We start from the raw sequence: 27,764 nt of genomic DNA, 5'->3' as shown, positions 1-27,764 counted from the left end.
AATTTCTTTTATTTGTTCATGAGATGTGGGCATCACTGGCAAGGCCAGCATTTATTGCCCATCTCTAATTGCTTTTGAGAAGGCGGTGGTGCCTTCTTGAACTGCTACAGTCTTGTGCTGTAGGTACACCCACAGTGCTGTTAGGAAGTGAGTTCCAGAATTTTGACCCAGCATCAGTGAAGAAACGGCGCTATAGTTCCAAGTCAGGATGACGTGACTTGGAAGGAACGTGCAGGTGGTGGTATTCCCTTGCCTATGCTGCCCTTGTTTTTCTCGATGATAGAGGTCGTGGGTTTGGAAGGTGCTGCCGAAGGCGCCTTGGCGACTTGCTCCAGTGCATCTTGCAGGTGATATACACTGCTGCAACTGTGCACCAGTGGTGGAGAAGTGAATGTTTAAGGTGGTGGATGGGGTGCCAATCAAGCAGGCTGTTTTGTCCTGGATGGTGTTAAGCTTCTTGAGTGTTGTTGGAGCTATACTCATCCAGGCAAGTGGGAAGTATTACAATGCACTCCTGACTTGTGCCTTGTAGATGCTGGACAGACTTTGGGGAGTCAGGAGATGAGTTACTTTAATAAAAGCAAAATACTGCGGATGCTGGAAATCTGAAACAAAAACAAGAAATGCTGGATTTACTCAGCAGGTCTGGCAGCATCTGTGGAAAGAGAAGCAGAGTTAACGTTTCGGGTCAGTGACCCGAAACGTTAACTCTGCTTCTCTTTCCACAGATGCTGCCAGACCTGCTGAGTGAATCCAGCATTTCTTGTTTTTGTTGGCTGAGTTACTTTACCTGCTCCTGTAGCCACAATATTTATATGGCTGATCAGTTAAGTTTCTGGTCAATGGTAACTCCCAGGATGTTGATGGTGGGGGATTCAGCGATGGTAATCTCTTTGAATGTCAAGAGGAGATGGTTAGATTCCCCCTTGTTGGAGATGCTTATTGCCTGGCCCTTGTGTGCTGCAAACATTACTTGCCATTTATCAGCCAAAGGCTGAATGTTGTTCAGGTCTTGCCAAATGTGGGCATGGACTGCAGTTTCTGAGGAGTTACGAATGAGACTGAGCACTGTGCAATCATCAGCAAACTATCAGCCAACTTCAGACCTAATGATGGAAGGAAGGTCATTGATGAAGCAGCTGGAGATAGTTGGGCCTAGGACACTGCCCTAAGGAACTTCTGAGCAATGTCCTGGGTCTGAGATAATTGGCCACAACCATGTTCCTTTGTGCTAGGCATGATTATAGCCAATGCAGAACTCCTCCGCACCACCCCACCCACAATTCCCACTGACTTCAATTTAACTCAGGTTCCTCGATGTCACTCTCATCTCACCTCTGGAATTCAGTTCTTTTGTCCATGTTTGGACCAAGGCTGTAATGAGGTCTGGAGCTGAGTCATCCTGACGAAAACAAGTTGCCTGCAACAGGTGACATAGCTTGGTGACAGTCTCTTTGGTAAAGTGAGGGTGCATCATAGATTGGTCCTGAGTAAAGTTAATGTTGAAGAAGTGCTAAATTGGGGGAAGGCCAACTACACCAAAATTCGGCAGGAGCTGGGAAATGTAGATTGGGAGCAGCTGTTTGAAGGTAAATCCACATGTGATATGTGGGAGGCTTTTAAAGAGAGGTTGATTAGCGTGCAGGAGAGACATGTTCCTGTGAAAATGAGGGATAGAAATGGCAAGATTAGGGAACCATGGATGACAGGTGAAATTGTGAGACTAGCTAAGAGGAAAAAGGAAGCATACATAAGGTCTAGGCGGCTGATGAAAGACGAAGCTTGGAAAGAATATCGGGAATGTAGGACCAATCTGAAACGAGGAATTAAGAGGGCTAAAAGAGGTCATGAAATATCTTTAGCAAACAGGGTTAAGGAAAATCCCAAAGCCTTTTATTCATATATAAGGAGAAAGAGGGTAACTAGAGAAAGGATTGGCCCACTAAAGGACAAAGGAGGAATGTTATGCTTGGACTCAGAGAAAATGGGTGAGATTCTAAACGAGTACTTTGCATCGGTATTCACCGAGGAGAGGGACATGACGGATGTTGAGGTTAGGAACAGATGTTTGATTACTCTAGGTCAAGTCGGCATAAGGAGGGAGGAAGTGTTGGGTATTCTAAAGGGCATTAAGGTGGACAAGTCCCCAGGTCCGGATGGGATCTATCCCAGGTTACTGAGGGAAGCGAGAGAGGAAATAGCTGGGGCCTTAACAGATATCTTTGCAGCATCCTTAAACACGGGTGAGGTCCCGGAGGACTGGAGAATTGCTAATGTTGTCCCCTTGTTTAAGAAGGGTAGCAGGGATAATCCAGGTAATTATAGACCGGTGAGCCTGACGTCAGTGGTAGGGAAGCTGCTGGAGAAGATACTGAGGGATAGGATATATTCCCATTTGGAAGAAAATGGGCTCATCAGTGATAGGCAACATGGTTTTGTGCAGGGAAGGTCATGTCTTACCAACTTAATAGAATTCTTTGAAGAAGTGACAAAGTTGATTGATGACGGAAGGGCTGTCGATGTCATATACATGGACTTCAGTAAGGCGTTTGATAAGGTTCCCCATGGCAGGCTGATGGAGAAAGTGAAGGCGCTTGGGGTCCAAGGTGTACTAGCTAGATGGATAAAGAACTGGCTGGGCAACAGGAGACAGAGAGTAGCAGTAGAAGGGAGTTTCTCAAAATGGAGACGTGTGACCAGTGGTGTTCCACAGGGATCCGTGCTGGGACCACTGTTGTTTGTGATATACATTAATGATTTGGAGGAAAGTATAGGTGGACTGATTAGCAAATTTGCAGACGACACTAAGATTGGTGGAGTAGCAGATAGTGAAGGGGACTGTCAGAGAATACAGCAGAATATAGATAGATTGGAGAGTTGGGCAGAGAAATGGCAGATGGAGTTCAATCAGGGCAAATGCGAGGTGATGCATTTTGGAAGATCCAATTCAAGAGTGAACTATACAGTAAATGGAAAAGTCCTGGGGAAAATTGATGTCCAGAGAGATTTGGGTGTTCAGGTCCACTGTTCCCTGAAGGTGGCAACGCAGGTAAATAGAGTGGTCAAGAAGGCATACGGCATGCTTTCCTTCATCGGATGGGGCATTGAGTACAAGAGTTGGCAGGTCATGTTACAGTTGTATTGGACTTTGGTTCGGCCACATTTGGAATACTGCGTACAGTTCTGGTCGCCACATTATCAAAAGGATGTGGATGCTTTGGAGAGGGTGCAGAGGAGGTTCACCAGGATGTTGCCTGGTATGGAGGGCGCTAGCTATGAAGAGAGGTTGAGCAGATTAGGATTATTTTCATTAGAAAGACGGAGGTTGAGGGGGGACCTGATTGAGGTGTACAAAATCATGAGAGGTATAGACAGGGTGGATAGCAAGAGGCTTTTTCCCAGAGTGGGGGTTTCAATTACTAGAGGACACGAGTTCAAAGTGAAAGGGGAAAAGTTTAGGGGGGATATGCGTGGAAAGTTCTTTACGCAGAGGGTGGTGGGCACCTGGAACGCATTGCCAGCGGAGGTGGTAGATGCGGGCACGATGGAGTCTTTTAAGATGTATCTAGACAGATACATGAATGGGCAGGAAGAAAAGAGATACAGAACCTTAGAAAATAGGCGACATGTTTAGAGAGAGGATCTGGATCGGCGCAGGCTTGGAGGGCCGAAGGGCCTGTTCCTGTGCTGTAATTATCTTTGTTCTTTGTTTGTTCTAAGTACCACCTAAATGCCCTCTGTGGATATTGCCTACTGTTCAATACCCTCCTCCTCTTCCCTCTTCTGCAGTTTTGTGGTCTTGGTTGCTGTTTCCTCTCATCCTCCAGCCTAAAGGCAGCACTATGAGACTACGCAAGACTGCAGCCAAACTATTTGAGATAAATAACACTAGTGGAAGGCTCACAAAATCTTTCTCTGTGCAGATAAAATTAACTTTCCAGAGTGATGAGACACACCGAAAATGTCCAATGTCAAACAGCAGCCTGAAAGGATGAACCTGCAACTAATGTGTAAGCACTTTAAATAACACTGATAAGGGGGCCTCCCTGCCGCTTAGCACCAAGATATACTATTTGAGTTCTGCAGATGCAGTGGCATCTGAAAATCAAAAATTGCAAGACTTGCAGAACAATAAGTTGCAGAAATTATTCTTCACTTTAAACATTCAGATGTGCACTCATGCCCCCAGGGCATTTACATTATCCAGCATGGCAGCAGCACACTTCCATCCAGAAATGTGCATACACTGCTTGCCACCTTATTGGGAGCTTAGCAGGCCAGTTAGCGCCTGAAATAGCTGCTACACAGCCAATATCCATCTCCAACCCATTTGCTGAGCATCAGAAATGAGAGATAAAATTGACTACATCTATAAAGGAACGTAAAATCATAAGCGCTACTTGTTTATAGTTTTCCCGTATAAATAGGCATTACAGAATTTGATCCTGAAAATACCTGTAAAAAGCCCCACAATACCACAATAAAACTGTATTTGACCTATTCAGTCAGAACAAGTCAGTGGTACTGACAATAATACAGTGTGCAACATAGAATAGAAAGTGAAATATCATCCAACACTTCATGAGCGATGCTAGAGTCTATTATTTTTGATTATTAATACTGTCATAATGTGAATACAGCCAACCATATAAAAACAAGAAATGAATGGACATACATATTCTACAAAGCAACAAATAATATAGTCAGTGATGACTTACAGACATGAATGGTATTCCAGTCTCGGAATATTTTTTGGAACATTTTTGCAATTGATCCTATGTGCAGATTATCCAATGTATAAATTATAAAAATACATACTTAATAATAGAGATTTAAACCAGTGTTTAAGACTTGATTGAATTATGTGGAATTAACTCCATTTTGTTTGCATAATGGTTACAGGGATTCCGTACAAGTTTCAAAAGCACTCCATTAAACATATGGATGGTTTCTCACACAATGCATATGGCCCCAGGAACAATGTAATACCATATCTTTACAGCAACAATTCAGATTCTTTTGAAATGTGCTCTCCATTAAAATGTTCTAATGAGAGCTAAAAGAGCAGTAATACAATGCTGAAATAAAGTTAAGCAATAGAAATCCAACCCTAAGTTTTAGGCCATATATCGCTACATCAAACTGTCACCATCACAACTGAAAAACTGTACACAACCATCATATCCATGCACAATTATGTACAAGAATATAAAGAATATCCTGCTTTCTAATGAAGAAAAATACTAGAATTATTGAACCATTGTATAACTAGCCCACTGCTTTAAATTAATTGCATTATGTGGTTGAATCTTCTACTAAATGTAGTATTACACAGAACCCTCTACACTAGTCATTGGTGATACAGTCAATGGTTGATTATTAAATCAGTGACAAATCAGATTTCATACTTTATATGGGATGTCATTTATACAATGAGTAATTAATTAACAGAATGGAAGTTAATGATTCATAACATTACTAAGATCCAAATAGAAAGGACAAAAATGTTGACTTGTCACTGTGCTCGAAAAGTGAGAAATTTGAAAATATCCCCAAATATAAATTAATTGTTCATTGTCCTCCCAAAAGCTCTGATGGAAAATGTATTCATGAAGATTCTAATAATTCCAATTTTTAGTTAAAAAGGTTGATATTCCGAAACAGGCATACAGTGGAAGCTTTGATTGAATGATTTGAACGAAGAACAATTCAGTCATGTTGAATCTGCAGGACTGAACAATGAAGCACTTACCTGATATTCCTTCATATTTTCTACAGTAAAGTAAAACCAAACTCTGAAACGAGGATTGCAAGTGTCTGGTCTGATAAACAGATCATATTCAAATTCTGAAATGTAGTCCACACGACCTAAATTTCCTGTAAAAAAAAAAAAATTTTGATCTGACTTTTTTATACAACATTAACTTGCATTTGTTTATAATGTCTTTAACATATTAAAACATACCAAGACACATTAAAGGAGCATTAATCAAAGAAAGTCTGACACTAAGCCACATAAGGAGAAATTAGGGCAGATTGCCAAAAGCTTTTTTTTCCATTCGTTCATGGGATGTGGGCATCTCTGGCAAGGCCAGCATTTATTGCCCATCCCTTATTGACCTTGAGAAAGTGATAATGAACCAGCTTCTTGAACCACTGCAGTCCATTTGGAATAGGTACTCCCACAGTGCTGTTAGGGAGGCAGTTCCAACATTAGTTAATTAGGTAGCTAGTTTAATCTGGTTTCTGTAGCTGCAGGTACAGGGGAAGAAGTTGATTCATGAGTAACTGGTAAGTATTCTGCTTATAATAGTTTATAAAAAGTTACGGTATGGCAGGGCAGCTTGGCAGAGTGGAATGGGCACCCTGTGGCAATTCATGGACGCACCACGTGTCCTAGACAGACACATCTGCAGGAAGTGGCACCAGTTGCAAAAGCTTGAGCTCCAGGTTTCGGAGTATGGTGCATCCAGAAAGCAGAGAACTATGTGGATAGCATGTTTAGGGAGGTGGTCACACCACAAGTTAGGAGCTAGCAAGCAAAGAGGGAATGGGTGACCACCAGGCAGTCTAAGAGAACCAGGCAGGTAGTGCAGGTGTCCCCTGGAATGAGCTCGCTGACTAACCAGTTTTCCATTTTGGATACTGGGGAGAGCGATGGTTCCTCGGAGTGCAGCCACAGCCAAGTCTATGGTTGCACAGGAGGGGAGGAAAAAGAATGGAAGAGGAATAGTGATAGAAGATTCATTAGTTAGGGGATCAGACAGATGTTTCCGCGGCCGCAGACGTGACTCCAGGATGGTGTGTTGCCTCCCTGGTGCCAGGGTCAAGGATGTCACAGAGCGACTGCAGGACATTCTTCTGAGGGAGGGTGAACAGCCAGAGGTCATAGTCCACAAAAAGGAAAAGGTGGGGTAGTGCTCTGAATAAGGGATGGGATCAGTATATTAGTGAAAGAGGATCTTAGATCAAAGGATCAAGATGTAGAATCAATTTGGGTGGAGCTAAGAAACAGCAAGGGGTAACAAACATTGGTGGGAGTTGCTTATAGGCCACCAAACAGTAATGATAATGTTGGGCACAGTATAAATCAGGAAATTAGAGGTGCATGTAAAATGGTTAATGCAGTAATAATGGGCAAACCTAATCAGCACTAATGCTGTGGAGGATAAATTCCAGGAGTGTGTACAAGATGGGTTTCTGGAGCAGTACATTGAAGAACAAACTAGGCATCGGGCTATTTTAGATTTAGTATTATGTAATGAGAAAGGGCTAATTAATAACCTTGCTGTAAAGGGAGCCTTTTGGAAATAGTGACCATAATATGAGTAGTGTAAAATTCTAACTTTGAAAGTGATATAGTTCATTCTGAAACTAGGGTCTAAAATCTAAGCAAAGGAAACTATGAAGGTATGAGGGGCAAATTGGTTATGGTGGATTGGGAAAATACATTAAAAGATTTGACGGTAGACAGGCAATGGCTAGTACTTATTAAAGAAGTATTACATGGCCTGCAACAAATATACATTCCTCTAAGACACAAAAACCCAACAGGAAAGATGAATCAAGTGTGACTAACAAAAGAAGTTAAAGATTGCATTAGATCAAAGGAAGTGGCTTATAAGGTTGCCAAAAAAAGTGGTAAGCCTGAGGATTGGGAGCAATTTAGAATCCAGCAAAGGATGACGAAGAAACTAATAAAGGGGAAAGAGAATATGAATGCAAGGCTAGCGAGAAACATAAAGGCAGACTGTAAAAGCTTCTTTAGGTATGTGAAAAGGAAAAGATTAGCAAGGACAAATGTGGGTCCATTACAGGTTAAGACAGGAGAATTGATAATGGAGAATAGAGAAACGGCAGAGAAACTAAACAATTACTTTGTGTCTGTCTTCACAGAGGAAGATATAGAAAATCTCCCAGAAATAATAGGGAACCAAGGGACTTGTGAAAATGAGGAACTGAGAGAAATTAGTATTAATAAAGAAGTAGTATTCGAAAAATTAACTGGAATGAAGCATGATAAATCCCCTGGACCAGATGAGCTACATCCCAGACAGTTGAAAGTGGTGGCTATAAAGATAATGCATTGGTGGTTTTCTTTCAAAATTCTGTAGATTCTGGAAAGGTTCCTTCAAACTGGAAAGTAGCAAATATAACCTCACTATTTAAGAAAGGAGGGAGAGAGAAAACAGGGAACCACAGACCTGTTAATTTGACATCAGTAGTAGGGAAAGTGTTAGAATCCATTATAAAGGATGTGATATCTACACACTTATAAAATAATGATATGATTGGGCAGTGTTAACATGGATTTATGAAAGGGAAATCAAGTTTGACAAACTGTTGCAGTTTTTTGAGGATGTTACTTGTAGCATAGATAAAGGAGAACCAGTGGATGTGGTGTATTTGGATTTTCAGAAGGCTTTTGATAAGGTCCCACACAGGAGGTTAGCAAACAAAAGTAGAGCACATGGGATTGGGGGCAATATATGGTATGGATCAAGAATTGTTTAACAGACAGAAAACAGCGAGTAGGAATAAACGGGTCATTCTCAGGATGGAAGGCTGTTACTTGTGGGGTGCCGTAAGGATCAGTGCTGGGGCCACAGCTGTTCACAATCTATATACAGGATTTGAATGTGAGGACCAAATGTCATATTTCCAAATTTGCTGATGAGACTAAACTAGGTGAGAATGTAAATTGTGAAGAGGATGCAAGGAGGCTTCAAGGGGACTTGGACAGGCTAAGTGAATGGGCAAGAACAAGGCAGATGGAATATAATGTGAATAAGTGTGAAGGTATCCACTTTGGTGGGAAAAAAAACAGAAATGCAGAGTATTTCTTAAATGGGTAAGAGGTTGGGAAGTGTTTATGTCCAAAGGGACCAGGGTGTCCTTGTTCACGAGTCACTAAAAGCTAGCATGCAGGTGTAGCAAGCAATTAGGAAGCCAAATGGAATGCTGGCCTTCATTGTAAGGGGGGTTTGAGTACAGGAGTAAAAATGTTTTGCTGCAATTGTATACAGCCTTGGTGAGACCGCACCTGAAGTACTAGATACAGTTTTGGTCTCACCTGAGGAAGGATATACTTGCCATTGATGGAGTGCAACGGAGGTTCACCAGACTAACCCCTGGGATAGCAGAATTGTCTTGAGGAGATATTGAGGAAACTGGGCCTGCATTCTCTCGAGTTTCGAAAAATGAGAGGTGATCTCATTAAAACATAAAATTCTTACAGGGCATGACGGGGTGGATGTAGGCAAGATGTTTCCCCTGGCTGGTGAGTCTAGAACAAGGGAACATAGTCTCTGAATAAGGGGTAGGCCATTTAAGACTGAGATGAGAAGGAATTTCTGCACTCAGAGGGTGCTGAATCTTTGGAATTCTCTACCCAGAGGGCCATGGAAGCTAAATCAATGAGCATGTTCAAGACAGAAATCGATAGATATCTGGAAACTAATGACATCAAGGGATATGGGGATAGCGCAGGAAAGTGGCATTGAGGTAGACGATCAGTCATAATCTAATTGAATGGTGGAGCAGGCTCGACGGACTGTATGGCCTACTCCTGTTCCTATATTCCTGTTTTGACCCAATGACAGTGAAGGAATAGCAATATAGTTCCAAGTCAGAATGGTGTGTGACTTGGAGGGGAACTTACAGGTGGTGTTCCCATGCGTCTGCTGCCCTTGTTTTTCTAGGTGGTAGAGGTTGCGGGCTTGGAAGGTGCAGTCAAAAGAGCCTTGGCAAGTTGCTGCAGTGTATCTTGTAGATGGTACACACTGCTGCCACTGTGCGCCAGTGGTGGAGGGGGTGAATGTTGAAGATGGTGGATGCGGTGCCGATCAAGCAGGCAGGTTTGTCCTGGATAGCTACATGATTGAGTGCAACACCAACAACAACCAGGCAAGTGGAGAGTATTCCATCACACTCCTGACTTGTGCCTTGTAGATGGTGGACAGGCTTTGGTGAGTCAGAAGATGAGTTACTCCCTGCAAAATTCCCAGCCTCTGACCTGTTTTTGTAGCCACAGTATTTATATGGCTGATCCTGTTAAATTTCTGGTCAAAAGTAACCACCAGGATGTTGCTGGTGGGGGGAATTCAGCGATGGCAATGCCATTGAACGTCAAAAGGAAATGGTTAGATTCTCTCTTGTTGGAGTTGGCAATTGCCTGGCACTTGTGTGGCACAAATGTTACTTGCTACTTATCAGCCCAAGCCTGAATGTTGTCCGGGTCTTGCTACATGCAGGCATGGATTGCTTCAGTATCTGAGGAGTTGTGAATGATACTGAACACTGTGTAATCAGTGGACATCCACACTTCTGACCTTATGATGGATGGAAGATCATTGATGAAGCAGCTGAACATGGTTGGGTCTAGGACACTACCCTGAGGTCCTGCAGCAATGTCCCGGGGCTAATCTGATTGGCCTTCAACAACCACATTCCTTTGTGCTTTGTATTGCAGGCAGTGGAGAGTTTTCCCCCTGATTCCCATTGACTTCAATTTTGCTAAGGCTCCTTGATGTCACACTTGGTCAAATGATGTTTTTGACGTCAAGTACAGTCACTCTCAACACCAACTTGGCTAAAGATGTAGGTTTTAATGAGCATCTTAAAAGGAGGAAAGAGAAGCAGAGCAGTAAAGAGCCAGAGTGGTTTAGGGAGCGAATTCCAGAGCTTAAGGCCCAGGGAGCTGCAGGCAGGTTCACCAATGGTGGAGTGATTAAAATAGGGGATGCTCAAGAGGGAAAAATTAGTAGAGCGCAGATATCTTGGAAGGTTGTGGGGCTGGAGATTAGAGAGATAGGAACAGGTGAGGCCATGGAGAGATTTGGAAACAAGAAGAAGAATTTTAAAATCAAGGTGTTGCTTAACTGGGAGCCAATGTAGGCCAGCGAGTACAGTGGTGATGAGTGAACAGGACTTGGTGAAAGTTAGGACACAGGCAGCGGAGTTTTGGATGACCTCAGGTTTACGGAGGGTACAACTTGGGTGGCGAGCCAGGACTAGTCAAGTCTAGAGGTAACAAAGACATGGATGAGGTTCATCAGCAGATGTGTTGAAGCAGGGGCAGAGTTGGGTGAGGTTACAGAAGTGGAAATAGGTGGTCTTGTGCTGGCACAGATATGTGGTCGGAAGCTCATTTCTGGACAAATATGACATAAGGTGGTGAACAGGCTGATACAACCCCAGATGGTTGCCAGGAAGATTGATGGAGTCGCTAGCCAGGGAATGAAGTTTGTGGCAGGAACCGAAGACAATGGCTTCAGTATTCCCAATATTTAGTTGGAGGACATTTCTGCTCATCCAGTACTGGATGTTGGACAAGGAATCTGACTGTTTAGATATTGTTGAGGAGTCAAGAGAGTTGGTGTTAAAAGGTACAGCAGAGTATCATCAACATACATGTGAAAACTGACACTGTGTTTTCATCACTGTGCGATGTAACTGAGGGGCAGCATGTAGATGAGAAATAGGTGAGGATCAAGGATCGATCCTTAGGAAGGGCACCAGAAATAACAGTGCGGGAACAGGAGTATAATAATCCTAATATAACAGATTACTTAAAATGAAATTAGCTGTATTTAGTTAAATAAATTACATTTTTTTAATATGTATATTGTGATCTAAAATATTACTGGACAAGACTATTTAATTTCCTAAAAACTACCAAAACTGTAGAAAATTAATAACTTTTCAGAAGAAGTTTAAAAAACGTACTTAAGCTGAAAATCTTACATCGGAATTCTTTCCCAACCCAGTAATCAGCCTTTATCAAGGAAATATGTCACAGAAAATTTAGGTCTACAAAGTGCAATCTGCCTCAAATGTGTACATACTGGGACACTGCCCTATTAGAAGAAAATAAACAAGGTAACAAAAGCACTTTGATGAAGAACTTGCATTTTCAATAAAGTTACTGCTTACACTCAAGTTTCAAACAGGGGGTAGTGAACTATCTTCACTTTGAATTTATATTGCCACAAAGAGTTTTTAAAAAAAATAATTCTCAGAATGCAGGCTTCACTGGCGATAGTGGCATTTATTGGCCATTCCTAGTTGCATAAAGAAAGGCTCCTCTCAATCCTTTGTAATTATTCTTTGTAGCTGCTTAGTTCAACCGAGTGTCCTGCCAGGCCACTTCAGAGGGCAGTTAAGAATTAACCATGTTGATGTAGACCTAGAGTCACTATAGGCCAGGTTGGGTAAGAACTGCAAATTTGCTCACGAAATGACATTAGTAAACCAGGTGGGTTTTTAATGACAATCCAACAGGTTCATGGTCACCTTTACCGATAGCAGCTTTTTATTTCCAGATTCTTTTCAAATGAATTCAAATTCTCAAACTGACATGGTGTGATCTAAATTCTCATTCTCTGAATTTCTGGTCTGGTAACATAACCACTACACTTTCATATCCATCAAATGGACCAGACAAAATTTTAAAATAGTGAATGTATGTGTATTTTGTTTTGTAAAAACCAGTATGACACTACAAATAGAACATTTTTAGTTCATATGTAAAAGGTGCACTGAAATGCAAATAAACATCAACTGCTTGAACATTTTAGCAGCTTAATTTTAACAATGTGAAACAGTAAATCAGCTGATTTCATGTTTTGGCAGCGGTCTTAACCCTGAGGCTCTTACAACTGAAGCTGAAAAGAGGGAAGGGTTTGTAGGTTTGGAGGAGAATGCATATCAGTAATGACACATGAATAGGGGTTGATGTTTTATGCTTGACAGCTATAGAATATAGCCCTATTCAGATGCCAATTGGGTATAGAACAAAAATACCAAGAGCAAAGAGAAGTTGAGAATCTTATGCTGCAAACTGCAACCATGTGAAAACATTTGCAATATTTATGCCTGCACCATTTACTATTCAGCAGCCAACATATGCTAGCTGTCAACAACAGAAAAGGAGTATGATGAAATCTCAAAACTGTTGGGCACCAGATGATGGGATGCAGGTTGATGCTCACATCTTCCAGATGCCGAGGTCCTATTGTATAGGTAACATATGGAGATCAAGCACTCCTACAACAGAAGAAAAGGAATAATTGGAGAGTTACTGCACTCGGATGAACTCTTGCACATGGCCTGGAAGTCTATTTCAGGAGAAATAATGATGAAAACCTATGAGTACATTGTCCAATCTTGCCCTTAGTTAGGATGGAAATCTAAGTAAAGAGAAGGGGAAAAACACATCAAAAAGCAGACCATCATTATGAAATGAAGGAGAATATCTGGAAAGCTCACCATCAATAGTAGTCAGGAGTTATAGGAACCAGCTGCCAAAATATCAATATATATGCAAATATGTTGTTTCTTAGTTCACAGATATGCCTCTGGCCAGGTTAATATACATTTTTTGATATTATGGATCTCCTATAGAACATATACTGCTTTCTAACAAGTGGAGCATTATACCATTTAATACAAAAGGTGTTATATATCTATATGTTGTTAAAGATCTTGCCTAGAAACCTTACTTCCTGTTGTCAAAGAATGAACAATTTGTTAGTTATATCATAAATAGATGAGCGTTTATTGTATTATTGTGCAGAGATCATTGACGGTTCACAACCAATGCAGAGAGAGAAGCTGTGGCCAAAGCAAACAAGGTATTGTGTTTTATTAATAGAATTCAGTAAAAATCAAAGGTCACCATTCTGTCATTATACAAGTTGACGGTTCAACCATATCTGGAGCGCTGCGCACAATTTTGGCCCCTCCCATAGTAGGTGATGAAGTGGCCTCGGAAAGGGGTTAGAGAAGAGCTTTTTTATTTAATTAATTCATGCCACGTAAGCGTCACTGGCAAGACCAGCATTTATTGCCCATCCCTAATTGCCCTTGAGAAGGTGGTGGTGAGCCATTTGCTTTAAACGCTACAGTCCATGTGGTATATGTACACCAAAAGTGCTGCTGGGGATGGAGTTCCAGGATTTTGACCCAGTGACAGTGAAGGAGCAGTGATATCGTTTCAAGTCAGGATGGTGCGTGACTTGGAGGGGAACTTGCAGGTTATGGTGTTCCCATGTGACTGCTACCTTAGTTCTCCTTGGATGTCTTGCCACCCAACAATCCATCATCATCATTTGCCCACAAGAGACCCATATTGAAACTGAAGCAGAAGGTTGTTATTACATCAAAGGCTTTGACCTGCTGTGCTACTCCATGTTAAACACGGCCGTGCCACCTACGTCCACTCAGACATTGCCAATGCAACCGGCCTGTCATCAACCACATTCTGTGCCAGCAGTTTCCATATTGCAAACATGTACAAGCCTCCAAATGCCAATTGGGAACAGCAAGTTCTGCCAATACTGTCTCACCCAGCCACCTACATGGCAGACTTCCAACAGCCACCACACTGACTCTCAGTACCAAACAGAGATGGTGAACAACTCCTAGAGTGGGCCTCTAGAAACGATTTCACCCTGATACATGACCCCAAGCAATGGGGAACATTCCATTCAGCCAGATGGGTTGGAAATACTCACCTGACCTGTGCTGGGTCAGTTCCCTTGATGGTCACCCTCAACCAACATAGTGCCTAGTCCTGGACAACTTCCCACATAGTCAACACAGGCCATTGCTCATTTACATTGGCCTTTGCCTTCCAGTCATCAACAGCACAAAGATGATGCAATGGAACTTCCAAAAAGCAGATTGGCGAAAATACAGCGAGACACTGGACCACATCATTGTAACTATATCTATCTATAATATACCTGTGGAAGAATTATATAAGTGCTTTTGTGGTGCCATTCACAAAGCTGTTTGAACAGCCATCCCTCGTGGCTAACAACCCATCTATGTCCCATGCTTTGATGCAAAGAACACAGCACTCCTGAAGGAACATGAATCATCTGGTGACCCTGATATAGCAGGCCACCTCATCAAGTCGCTCAATGCTGTACGTTGCAGCAGATGGGAGGAAATGAGAGCAGGGATAAATTTCACTCATTCGCCTCCTTGGAGCAGCCCAAAAATCACCTGTACTAAATCGTCCATGAGTCACTCCGAAACAAGTTGCGAGTCATCTGCTCCATGTAGCGAGGACACCATTGGAAGAGAAAACAAAATGCATCATCTGTAATGAACTGAAAAAAACAATGCCAGCAACATGCAGAACATAGCAGTCCTCATCCCTTAAAGATCCCAGAACTGGACACAGCATTAAGGGGCCTGAAATGTGGCAAAGCAGCGGGATATGACAACATTGCACCAGAATTCTTGAAATAACTTGGCCCCCATGCTTGTGTGTGGCTGACTCAGTTCTACACAAGAATCAACAGCTCAAACTCACTCCCGAAGGTGCAATGCATGGCAAAAACCATGAGATTCCAAAAGCCAGAAAAGATCTCACACTGGCAGTCAGCTTTCAACCGACTTCACTACTTTCTGTGTGCTTTAAGATCTTTGAGCATTTTATCCTGCAATGTATATCTCTGGAAGTAGAGACCATAAGGGACGCAGCACGTGTTCTGGCACTCACCACCTACATCGAAAATGGATGGTCAGTGACTAAAGTATGATCCCAATACAACATACTTGGGAGTGACTCTGGATAGGACTTTGTCCTTTTGGGAGCATCTGAAGAAAACAGCAGCAAATGTCAAAACTAGAAACAACCTATTAACCAACCTTGCTGGATCTAAGTGGGACGCTGCTGCAACACTCCAGACCTCAGCACTTGCCCTATCATTCTCACCAGCAGAGTACTGTGCACTGTCTCGAATAAGGGTTCACATACACATTTTGTTGAAACACAATTGAATACAACAATGCGCAACATAATTAGAACCCTCCATTCAACACCCCGCCCCTGGCTTCCTGTCCACGCAATCATCACTCCCCCACACATCTGCCGACTGATGCAAACCCACAAGCTGGTTGAAACCATCCGTGCTGCATCTCACTTACCACTCCCACTCCATAAAGACATGCTCAATCCACCAACTGCCCGCCTTCCATCTCGGCACCCCATATGAAGCAACCTTCCTGAGCTAGATCTACCAGCAAACATCCTTTGGATCAAGGAATGGGAAACACAGGAATTCACTAACAAGTTCCTTGTAATAAACCCCATCTGTCAAATGGCAGGTTTTTGACTACCATGGAGAGAGTGGTCCTTGCTAAACAGGTTCAGGCCAAGCCAGGGGCCCTGCGCAGCCAGCCTGCACCACTGGGCCCTCAGTAGAAACCCCTTATGCTTTTGTGGAGAGACACAAACAATGCTGCACATTACTGAGGAGTGCCTCCTCTACAGACTAAGTGGCGGCCTAATTACCTTAAATTTAGCAAATGAGGAAACTATCATTTGGCTCTGGGGATTTGCATTTGCTAAATAAATAAATAATAAAATGGCATTGTATGTCATGGGGAGATGCTTAGATTCTCTCTTGTTGGAAGTGGTCATTGCCTGGCATTTGTGTGGCGCAACTGTTACTCGTCACTTATCAGCCCAAGCCCGAATGTTGTCCAGGTCTTGCTGCAGGCAGACATGGACTGCTTCGGTATCTGAGGAGTTGCAAATGTGACTGAACACTGTGCAATCAGTGAATATCCACACTTTTCACCTTATGCTGGAGGGAAAGTCATTGATGAAGCAGCTGAAGATGATAGGGCAGAGGATACTACCCTGAGGAACTCATGCAGCAATGACCTGGGGCTGAGACGATAGGCCTCCAACAACCACGACCATCTTCCTATGATTCCAAATAGTGGAGAGTTGTCCCCAGATTCCCACTGACCACAATTTTGCTTGGGCTCCTTGATGTCACTGTCAGTCAAATGCTGCTTTGTTGTCAAGGGCAGTCACTCTCACCTCACCTCTGGAATTCAGCTCTTTTGTCCATGTTTGGACCAAGGCCGAATGCCCCTGGTAGATCCCAAACTGAGCATCAATGAGCAGGTTATTGCTGAGCAAGCGCTGCTCGATAGCATTGTCAATGACACCTTCCATCACTTTACTGATGGTTGAGAGTAGACCGATAGGGCACCAATTGGTCGAATTGGATTTGTGCTGCTTTTTGGAGACAGGACATACCTGGGCAACTTCCCACATTGCGAGGTAGATTCCAGTGTTGTAGCTGTACTGGAACAGCTTGGCTAGGGGTAAGGCTAGTTCTGGAGCACAAATCTTCAGTACTACTACCACCGAAATGTTGTCGGGCCCATAGCCTTTGCTGTAGCCAGTGCCTTAAGCCATTTCTTAATATCACATGGAGTGAATCGAATTGGTTGAAGACTGGCATCTGTGATGCTGTAGACCTGAGGAGGGTGGCGAGACGGAACATCCATTCAACACTCCTGGCTGAAGGTGGTTGGAAATTTATTTAGAGATACAGCATGGAAACAGGCCCTTTGGCCCACCGTGTCTGTACCGACCATCAACCACCCATTTATACTAATCCTACACTAATCCCATATTCCTACCACATCCCCACCTGTCCCTATATTTCCCGACCACCTACCTACACTAGGGGCAATTTACAATGGCCAATTTACCTATCAACCTGCAAGTCTTTGGCTGTGGGAGGAAACCAGAGCACCTGGTGGAAACCCACGCGGTCACAGGGAGAACTTGCAAACTCCACACAGGCAGTACCCAGAACTGAACCCGGGTCGCTGGAGCCGTGAGGCTGCGGTGCTAACCACTGTGCCGCCCCCACTGCGCCGCCCAAATGCTGCAGCCTTGTCTTTAGCATGGACAGGGATGTTAGTGAAGCCTCCTCCTCTGGTTAGTTGTTTAATTGTCCACTACCATTCATAACTGAATGATTCTCAACTTAAAGAACTTTAGTTACTGATAGGCTCAAAGAGGTGAGTCTATTTACTTTAGAGCTGAGTAGGCTTACAGGCGACCTGATAGAGATTTATAAAATAATGAAAGGGCTAGTTTGCGCATCTATTAATAGATTATTTCAGTTCAATAGATCGCAGAGGGCCAGAAGCCATGCACTTAAACTATGTAAAGGTAGTAATAGGCTCAATGTTATGTGCTTCTTCTTTGCCAGAGAGTAATGAGCCTTTGTAATGTAGTGCCATCTGATGTCTGCTGACCCTCTGCATGCTTTCAAAAGTGGGGTGGGCCAGTTCTTGGCTGGAGCAGAGGTAGGAACATAAGAAATAGGAGAAGGAGTAGGCCATTTGGCTCTTCATGCTTTCTCTGCCATTCAATAAGATCATGGCTAATTTTCTACCTCAACTCCACCTTTCCGCAGTATCCCCATATTAATTCTCTTAGTAACCAAAAAGCTATCTCTGTCTTGAATGTACTCAATGACTGAGCATGCACAACTCTCTGGGGTAGAGAATTCCAAAGATTCACAACCCTTTAAGTATTCCGTCTGTCATGTTCTTGCCACTCATCTAACCTGTCTATAGCCCTCTGCAGCTTCTTTGCATCCTCCTCACTCTTTACTATCCCACCTAACTTTGTATCATCAGCAAACTTGGATACTCTACACTCAGTCCTTATCCAAGTCACAAATATGGATTGCAATTAGCTGAGGCCCAAGTACTAATCCTTACGGTACCCTGCGAGATACAGCCTGCCAACCCAAAAACGTTTATTCCTACTCTCTGTTTTCTATCCATTAATCAATCCTCAATCCATGTTAATATATTAGCCCAATCCCAACTCCTAAGTTTGTGTAACAAAGAACAAAGAAAATTACAGCACAGGAACAGGCCCTTCGGCCCTCCAAGCCTGCGCCGATACAGATCCTCTATCTAAACATGTCGCCTATTTTCTAAGGGTCTGTATCTCTTTTCTTACTGCCCATTCATGTATCTGTCTAGATACATCTTAAAAGACGCCATCGTGCCCGCATCTACCACCTCCGCTGGCAACGCGTTCCAGGCACCCACCACCCTCTGCGTAAAGAACTTTCCACGCATATCCCCCCTAAACTTTTCCCCTTTCACTTTGAACTCGTGTCCTCTAGTAATTGAATCCCCCACTCTGGGAAAAAGCCTCTTGCTATCCACCCTGTCTATACCTCTCATGATTTTGTACACCTCAATCAGGTCCCCCCTCAACCTCCGTCTTTCTAATGAAAATAATCCTAATCTACTCAACCTCTCTTCATAGCTAGCGCCCTCCATACCAGGCAACATTCTGGTGAACCTCCTCTGCACCCTCTCCTCGTAATAACCTCGTGTGTGGCAAATTATCAAATGCTTTTTGAAAATCCAAATATACAGCATCCTCCTTATTCATCTTACTAGATACATCCTTTAAAAACTCTAACAGATTTGTCAAACACAATTTCCATTTCAGAAATCTATGTTGACTCTGCTTAATCATATTTGGATTGTTTAAATGCCCTGTTACCACAACCCTAATAACAGATTCTAGTATTTTGTTTCATACTGATGTCAGGCTAACTGGCCAATAGTTCCCCGTTTTCTCTCTTCCTTCTTTCCCGAATAGCGGGATTATCTTTGCTACCTTCTAATTCTTGGGAACGGTTCTCGAATCTAAAGGAATTCTGGAAGATCAAAACCAATGTATCCTCCATCTCTGCAGCTATCTCTTAAAACCCTAGGATGCAGGTCATCAGGTCCAGGGGATTTGTCATCACTTAGTCCCATTAATTTCTCCAGTTCTATTTCTTTACTTAGTGATTTCTTTAACTTCCTCATTCTCACAAGACACTGATTCCCCATTATTTCCAGAATGTTTTTTGTGTCTTCTACCTTGAAGATAGATACAAAGTACCTGTTTAATGTCCCTGCCATTTCCTTACTCTCCATTGTAATTTCGCCTGTCTCTGCCTCGAATGGGCCCATGTTCACTTTCACTAATGTCTTCCTATTTATATACCTACAGAAACGTTTACAATCTGTTCTTATGTCCCTTACCAGTCTTCTCTCATTCTCTTTCTTTCTCAACTTCTTGGTCCTCCTTTGCTGTATTCTAAAAGCCTCCCAGTTCTCAGGCTTACTACTCTTTTTGGCAAATTACATGTTACGTGTGCTGTGAATAAAGGGGAACCAGTGGATGTACTGTACTTACATTTCCAGAAGGCATTTGATAAGGTGTCACATCAAAGGTTACTGCAGAAAATAAAAGTTCATGGTGTAGGGGGTAACATATTGGCATGGATAGAAGATTGGCTAGCTGACAGGAAACAGAGTAGGCATAAATGGGCAATTTTCTGGTTGGCAAGATGTAACGAATGATGTGTCACAGGGTTCTGTGCTGGGGCCTCAACTTTGTACAATTTATATAAAGGACTTAGATGAAGGGACCAAAAGTTATGGTTGCTAAATTTGCTGATGATACAAGATAGGTAGGAAAGTAACTCGTGAAGAGGACATAAGGGGGCTACAAAGGGATATAGATAGGTTAAGTGAGTGGGCAAAGACCTGGCAAATGGAGTATAATGTGGGAAAATGTGAAATTTTCCATTTTGGCAGGAAGAATAAAAAAGCATATTATCTAAACGGTGAGAGATTGCAGAGCTCTGAGATGCAGAGGGATCTGGCTGTCCTAGGGCATGAATCGCAAAAGGTTAGTATGCAGGTACAGCACGTAATTAGGAAAGCTAATAGAATGTTGTTTATCGCGAGGCGAATTGAATACAAAAGTAGGGAGGTTATGCTTCAGCTATCCCGGGCATTGGTGAGATCACATCTGGAGTACTGTGTACAGTACTGGTCTCCTTATTTAAGGCAGGATGCAAATGCATTGGAGGCAGTACAGAGAAGGTTTGCAAGATTAATACCTGGAATGGGTGGGCTGTCCTATGAGGAAATATTGAACAGGCTAGGCTTGTATCCACTGGAATTTAGAAGAGCAAGAGGCAACTTGATTGAAACATATAAGATCCTGAGGGGTCTTGACAGGGTGGATGTGGAAAGGATGTTTCCTCTTGTGGGAAACTCTAGAACTAGGGGTCACTGTTTAAAAATAAGGGGTTGCCCATTTAAGACAGAGATTAGGAGAGAAATGAGGAGAAATTTTTTCTTGCAGAGGATCGTGAGTCTTTGGAATTCTCTTCCTCAAAAGGCGGTGGAAGCAGATTCTTTGAATATTTTTAAGGCAGAGGTAGATAGATTCTTGATAAGCAAGGGGGTGGAAGGCTATCGGGGGTAGGTGGAAATGTGGAGTAATCAGTTCAGCCATGAACTTATTGAATGGCAGAGCAGGCTCAAAAGGGCCGAGTGGCCTACTCCTGCTCCTAATTCGTATGTTTGTTAAATTACAAGTCTCATCCTTTGATCTAAATACTATCTTTAACTCCTTTTGTTAGCCACAGTTGGGTCACTATTTTTGTCGATTTTTTGTGCCTGAAAGGAATATATATTTGTTGCAAATTGCTGGCGAAGTAGTGTTACTGGACTAGTAACCCAGAGAGCCAGGTTATTCCCCTGGGGACATGGGTTTGAATCCCACCATGGCAGAAACTGAAATTTGAATTCAATTAATAAAAAAAAAAATCTGGAATTAAAAAGCTGGTCTAATGATAGCCATAAAACCATCGCCGATTGTCGCAAACCCATCTGGTTCACCAATGTCCTTTAGGGAAGGAAATCTGCTGTTCTTACCTGGTCTGGCCTCCATGTGACTCCAGACCCACAGCAATGTGGTTGATTCCTAAATGCCCTCTGAAATGGCCTAGCAAGCCACTCAGTTTGCGCCGAACCACTAAAAAGTCAATAAGGAATGAAACCAGACGGACCACCCAGCATCGATCGAGGCACCAGAAACGACAATGGCAAACCCAGCCCTGTCAACCCTGCAAAGCCCTCCTCAATAACATCTGGGGGCTTGTGCCAAAGTTGGGAGAGCTGTCCCACAGACTAGTCAAGCAACAGCCTGACACAGTCATACTCAACGAATCATACCTTATAGACAATGTCCTAGATACGCCAATCACCATCCCTGGGTATGTCCTGTTCCACCGACAGGACAGCCACCAGAGGTGGCGGCAGTACACTGGTAAACAGATGGGAGGGAGTTGCACTGGGAGTACTCATCAACTCCGGACCCCATGAAGTCCCATGGCAACAGGTCAAACACAGGCAAGGAAACCTCCTGCTGATCACCACCTACTGCCCCCCCTCAGCTGATGAATCAATACTCCTCCATGTTGAACAACACTTGGAGGAAGCACTAAGGGTGGCAAGGGCGCAGAACGTACTCTGGGTGGGGGCCTTCAATGTAGTACCGCTACTGACCGAGCTGGCAGAGTCCGAAAGGACATAGCTGCTAGACTGCGTCTGCAGCAGGTGTTGAGGGAACCAACAAGAGGGAAAAACATACTTGACCTCATCCTCACCAATCTGCCTGCCATAAATGCATCTGTCCATGACCACCGCAATGTCCTTGTGGAGACAAAGTCCCGTCTTCACATTGAGGATACCCTCCATTGTGTTGTATGGCACTGCCACCGTGCTGAATGGGATAGATTTCGAACAGATCTAGCAATGCAAAATTGGGCATCCATGAGGCGCTGTGGACCATCAGCAGCAGCAGAATTGCACTCAACCACAATCTGTAACCTCATGGCCCGGCATATCTCCCACTCTACCATCAAGCCAGGGGTTCAACCCGAGTTCAATGAAGAGTGCAGGAGGGCATGCCAGAAGCAGCACCAGGCATACCTAAAAATGAGGTGTCATAGAGTCAGAGAGATGCAGCACTGAAACAGGCCCTTCGGCCCACCGAATCTGTGCCAACCATCAACCACCCATTTATACTTCTTCTTTCTCTTTGACCTCTATCTCGAGAGACAATAGGTAAGTGCCTGGAGGTGGTCAGTGCTGTGTGGAGCAGCGCCTGGAGTGGCTATAAAGGCCAATTCTAGAGTGACAGGCTCTTCCACAGGTGCTGCAGAGAAATTTGTTTGTCGGGGCTGTTACACAGTTGGCTCTCCCCTTGCGCTTCTGTATTTTTTCCTGCCAACTGCTAAGTGTCTTCGACTCGCCACACTTTAGCCCCGCCTTTATGGCTGCCCGCCAGCTCTGGCGAATGCTGGCAACTGACTCCCACGACTTGTGATCAATGTCACAGGACTTCATGTCGCGTTTGCAGACGTCTTTAAAGTGGAGACATGGACGGCCAGTGGGTCTGATACCAGTGGCGAGCTCGCTGTACAATGTGTCTTTGGGGATCCTGCCATTTTCCATGCGGCTCACATGGCCAAGCCATCTCAAGCGCCGCTGACTCGGTAGTGTGTATAAGCTGGGGATGTAGGCCGTCTCGAGGACTTCTGTGTTGGAGATACGGTCCTGCCACCTGATGCCAAGTATTCTCCAGAGACAGCGAAGATGGAATGAATTGAGATTTCGCTCTTGGCTGACATACGTTGTCCAGGCCTCGCTGCCGTAGAGCAAGGTACTGAGGACACAGGCCTGATACACTCGGACTTTTGTGTTCCGTGTCAGTGTGCCATTTTCCCACACGCTCTTGGCCAGTCTGGACATAGCAGTGGAAGCCTTTCCCATGTGCTTGTTGATTTCTGCAGTGAGAGACAGTTTACTGGTGATAGTTAAGCCTAGGTAGGTGAACTCTTGAACCACTTCCAGAGCGTGGTCGCCAATATTGATGGATGGAGCATTTCTGACGTCCTGTCCCATGATGTTCGTTTTCTTGAGGCTGATGGTTAGGCCAAATTCGTTGTTGGCAGCCGCAAACCTGTTGATGAGACTCTGCAGACACTCTTCAGTGTGAGATGTTAAAGCAGCATCGTCAGCAAAGAGGAGTTCCCTGATGAGGACTTTCCGTACTTTGGACTTCGCTCTTCGACGGGCAAGGTTGAACAACCTGCCCCCTGATCTTGTGTGGAGGAAAATTCCTTCTTCTGAAGACTTGAACGCATGTGAGAGCAGCAGGGAGAAAAAAAATCCCCAAAAAAGTGTGGATGAGAGAACACAGCCCTGTTTCACGCCACTCAGGATTGGAAAGGGGTCCGATGAAGTGCCGCTATGTTGAATTGTGCCTTTCATATGGTCATGGAATGAGGTGATGATACTTAGTAGCTTTGGTGGACATCCAATCTTTTCTAGTAGTCTGAAGAGACCACGTCTTCTGACGAGGTCAAAGGCTTTGGTGAGATCAATGAAAACAATGTAGAGGGGCATCTGTTGTTCACGGCATTTCTCCTGTATCTGACGAAGGGAGAACAGCAAGTCAATGGTTGATATATACTAATCTTACATTAATCCCATATTCCCTACCACATCCCCACCATTCTCCCACCTCCTACCTACACTAGGGGCAATTTACAATGGCCAATTTACCTATCAACCTGCAAGTCTTTGGCTGTGGGAGGAAACCGGAGCACCCGGCAGAAGCCCACGCGGTCACAGAGAGAACTTGCAAATTCCGCACAGGCAGCAACCAGAATCGAAGCCTGGTTGCTGGAGCTGTGAGGCTGCTGTGCTAACCACTGCTCCACTGTGCTGCCCTGTGTCAACCTGGTGAAGCTACAACCCATGACTACTTGCATGCCAAACAGCGTAAGCAGCATGCGACAGACAGAGCTAAGCGATTCCACTACCAACGAATCAGATCTAAGCTCTGCAGTCCTGCCACATCCAGTCATGAATGGTGGTGGACTATTAAACAACCAACAGGAGGAGGTGGCTCCACAAATATCCCCATCTTCACTGATGGAGGAGCCCAGCACATCAGGGCAAAAGATAAGGCAGAAGCATTTGCAACAATCTTCAACCAGAAGTGTCAAGTGGGTGATCCATCTTGGCCTCCTCCTGAAGACCCCAGCAGCACAGATGCCAGTCTTCAGCCAATTCGATTCACTCCACATGATATCAAGAAACAACTGAAGGCATTGGATACTGCAAAGACTACGGGCCCTGTCAGCATTCCAGCAATAGCATGTACCATCTACAGCTGCAACGCACCAAGGCTCCATCAACAGTACTTTCCAAACCCGTGACCTCTACCAACTAGAAGAACAAGGGCAGCAGATGCATGGGAACCCCACCACCTGCAAGTTCTCCTCTAAGTCACACACCATCCTGACTTGGAACCATTCCTTCACTGTCAGTGGGTCAAGATCCTGTAACTCCCTTCCTAACAGCACTGTTAGTGTACCTACACCCCAAGGACTGCGGCGGTTCAAGAAGGCATCTCACACCCCTAATTCAAGGGCAATCAGGAATGGGCAATAAATGCTGGCCTAGCCAGCAATGCCCACATCCCACGAACGAATAAAATAAACCTTCCAAACTGCAACCTCTCCCACCTAGAAAGACAAGGGCAGCAGAAGCATGGGAACACCACCCATGCAAGTTTCCCTCCAAACCACACACCATCCTAACTTGGAACTATATCGCCGTTCCTTAACTGTCGCTGGGTCAAAATCCTGGAACTCCCTTCCTAACAGCACCGAGGGAGCATGTATATCACACCGTCTGCAGCTGTTCAAGAAGGTGGCTCACCATCACCTTCTCATGGGCAGTCAAGGGTGGACAACAAATGCTGGTCTTGCCATCAACACACATCCCATGAGCTCAGAAAAACAAACACTTAAAGGCATCTTAGAAAAACCCGATCCTCCCATGGAGTTTATTTCTGTCGGCCATGTATCAGGCACAAACAGAAACTATCACCATGTTGAAGAGTCTTTGAATCAAGTTGCTGAGAAATCTATTATTGTAAAATTTCTGTTTGCCTGATCTCTCCACGTAGGAACACACTATTTACCTCAGCCCAGAAAGTTTCAGTACAGGTTGGCAGAAGTCAGGCTATAAGTGCAGGAGTACTGAAGGAAGTTAATTGGCTAAAACCAATTTATCAAAACAGACACCAGTTTCCAGTATTGTCAATGGCGCCTCTATTCCAGTCGAGTACAATGGAGCAGAAATTTCATCCATCACTTTGAACCGCACAAAAGTGACACCCAGCCCATGGAGGCAACAGAACTCAGAAGTGTACAAAGCCACAGTGAGGCAGGGAACCAGATCAGGCCGAAGATAAACGGTCAGCCAGAAATTTGTAATTGCTCCCCAGAAGAACAGGACCACTCTGCCATTCCAGAGAGAAGGTGGTTATTGCACAGCTTACTAGTGGGGCCTTCAATAAGCCTGGAATGAGAACTATGTATACAGTGGGAGTGGACCTACCAAGGTCATTTCTGGTGGAATTCCAAGGGTTGCATGTGAGCACCTCCAGACGCACTCCCAAACTGCTACAATGGCATTAGTGGGGAAGGCAGAAATTGTTCACTTTGCTATGTATTTCTGAATGGAATAGAAACCTGACAGGTGCATATTTTTCCCCGAAATACTGGTGCTTCATGCTGGTCATACTGCAGAATTATACTCCAAAATTACATTATTTCTGGGTTTGTGTCTATACCTTATTAAAAATCCCCCGACCTACCAAAGCACAGGACTGACGTACAGTGAAATACTGTACCCGATATTTAACAGCAACTAATATGCCTCACATATCATCTTGATGTGTAGTCTCTGTATGAAAGGGATAAAATTAAACATATGTAAAAATGTATATTTTCACAGAATATTGGGCAGAGTTGTTAAAATTCAATTCCCAAGCACAATAAGGATCCTAGAAAAGCACAATAAGGTTCCCAGAATACAAATTAATAGCAACAGAATTTGACATTTTTCTGTCCCAATGAGTTCAACTGACTCTGACTTTATCCCCAACATGGCATAAAGCCTGTTATAAAATAGTGTATCCCCTGACTCACCATGAGCACTGCCATTGGAGATATGCTAGCAATTTAAAATACATGGCACAACATGAATACGAAGATGTAATTTACTGTTGAGTTTCAACTAACTTCTATAAATTATTTGATCTGTATCTTAAGTTTGAAAGTTAAAAAAAAAAACACCATTTTCACACCCCTGATCATTCCCAATTTTATATGTTTTTACTGAGGGGTTAAAGCATTTATCATGATGTCTGTATACTAACAATTTATTTTTCATTGATAAATATATTGTAAGTGATAAATTTTAATGACAAATTATCATTTTAATAATAATGAGTTACCAATCTCAGCTTGAAGATATTTATCAAATTGCATTGCTGTCCATGACATCCATATGTGCAAATGAATACATAGAATATTCAAAGAGAAGGGGGCATAAAGAAGCAATTACAAATTTTAGGCTTTGATTATTTTAAAATCAGAATTTAAAAGACTTTATAGAAACTGGTTTATTACAATATTTTCAATGATAAATGAAATATTCAAGAATTACTGGAAAACTTAAAGCAAGATAAAAGGTCAAATATGCTCCTGAAAAAAAGCTTCATCAGAAGGCTAACTTATCAGTAAGCCTGCAGCCATGCTTATTTACAATTATTGGCCCCAGAGGAAGAACACTTCAGTACTGAGTCTATTTACTTCATAATTAGTTTGTCAGAAATGGAAAAAAGGCACCTAATTTGTAACAATGCACTGCTCTTTGCACACAGGCTTTCTCAGAACTCATTTGTTCATCCATAAAAAGTCTAATTTTCCTTATAACCTCTTAATGGAAATACAATGAGGGGAAAAGAGGGAAAAGGCTGGACAAAAGAAACAAATTTACTGAAATGCCTGTGATTATTCAGTTTGGTTGTTGATTACTGGCACATGACTAGATTGATTCCCTGTGGTAACTACAGAGAGTGCAGATTTTAAGACTAGCTGGCCGAGAAATTACCATTTGGAGAAAGTAACTTGCATCTGTCACATAATAAAATAGCTTACATATTTCAAGATAAACCCCACTCTCATCCATCC

At 43.3% G+C, this 27,764-nt stretch overlaps 1 protein-coding gene across 2 annotated transcripts in view; it reads right to left on the bottom strand.

Annotated features, from left to right (window-relative positions):
• agbl4 (AGBL carboxypeptidase 4) overlaps positions 1-27,764 on the bottom strand; it is a 1,307,642-nt gene that overhangs the window by 1,225,201 nt on the left and 54,677 nt on the right. For both annotated transcript variants that reach the window (XM_068036420.1, XM_068036421.1), the window contains exon 3: positions 5,753-5,877. In XM_068036420.1, the coding sequence (XP_067892521.1) occupies positions 5,753-5,877 (125 nt within the window). The remainder of the gene's footprint in view (positions 1-5,752; positions 5,878-27,764) is intronic.

Source organism: Heterodontus francisci, chromosome 8 (assembly GCF_036365525.1).
Source record: "Heterodontus francisci isolate sHetFra1 chromosome 8, sHetFra1.hap1, whole genome shotgun sequence".
NCBI classification, from domain to species: domain Eukaryota; kingdom Metazoa; phylum Chordata; class Chondrichthyes; order Heterodontiformes; family Heterodontidae; genus Heterodontus; species Heterodontus francisci.
Note: the sequence above shows the minus strand (reverse complement) of the source record. Positions and strands in the feature narration are given on the sequence as shown.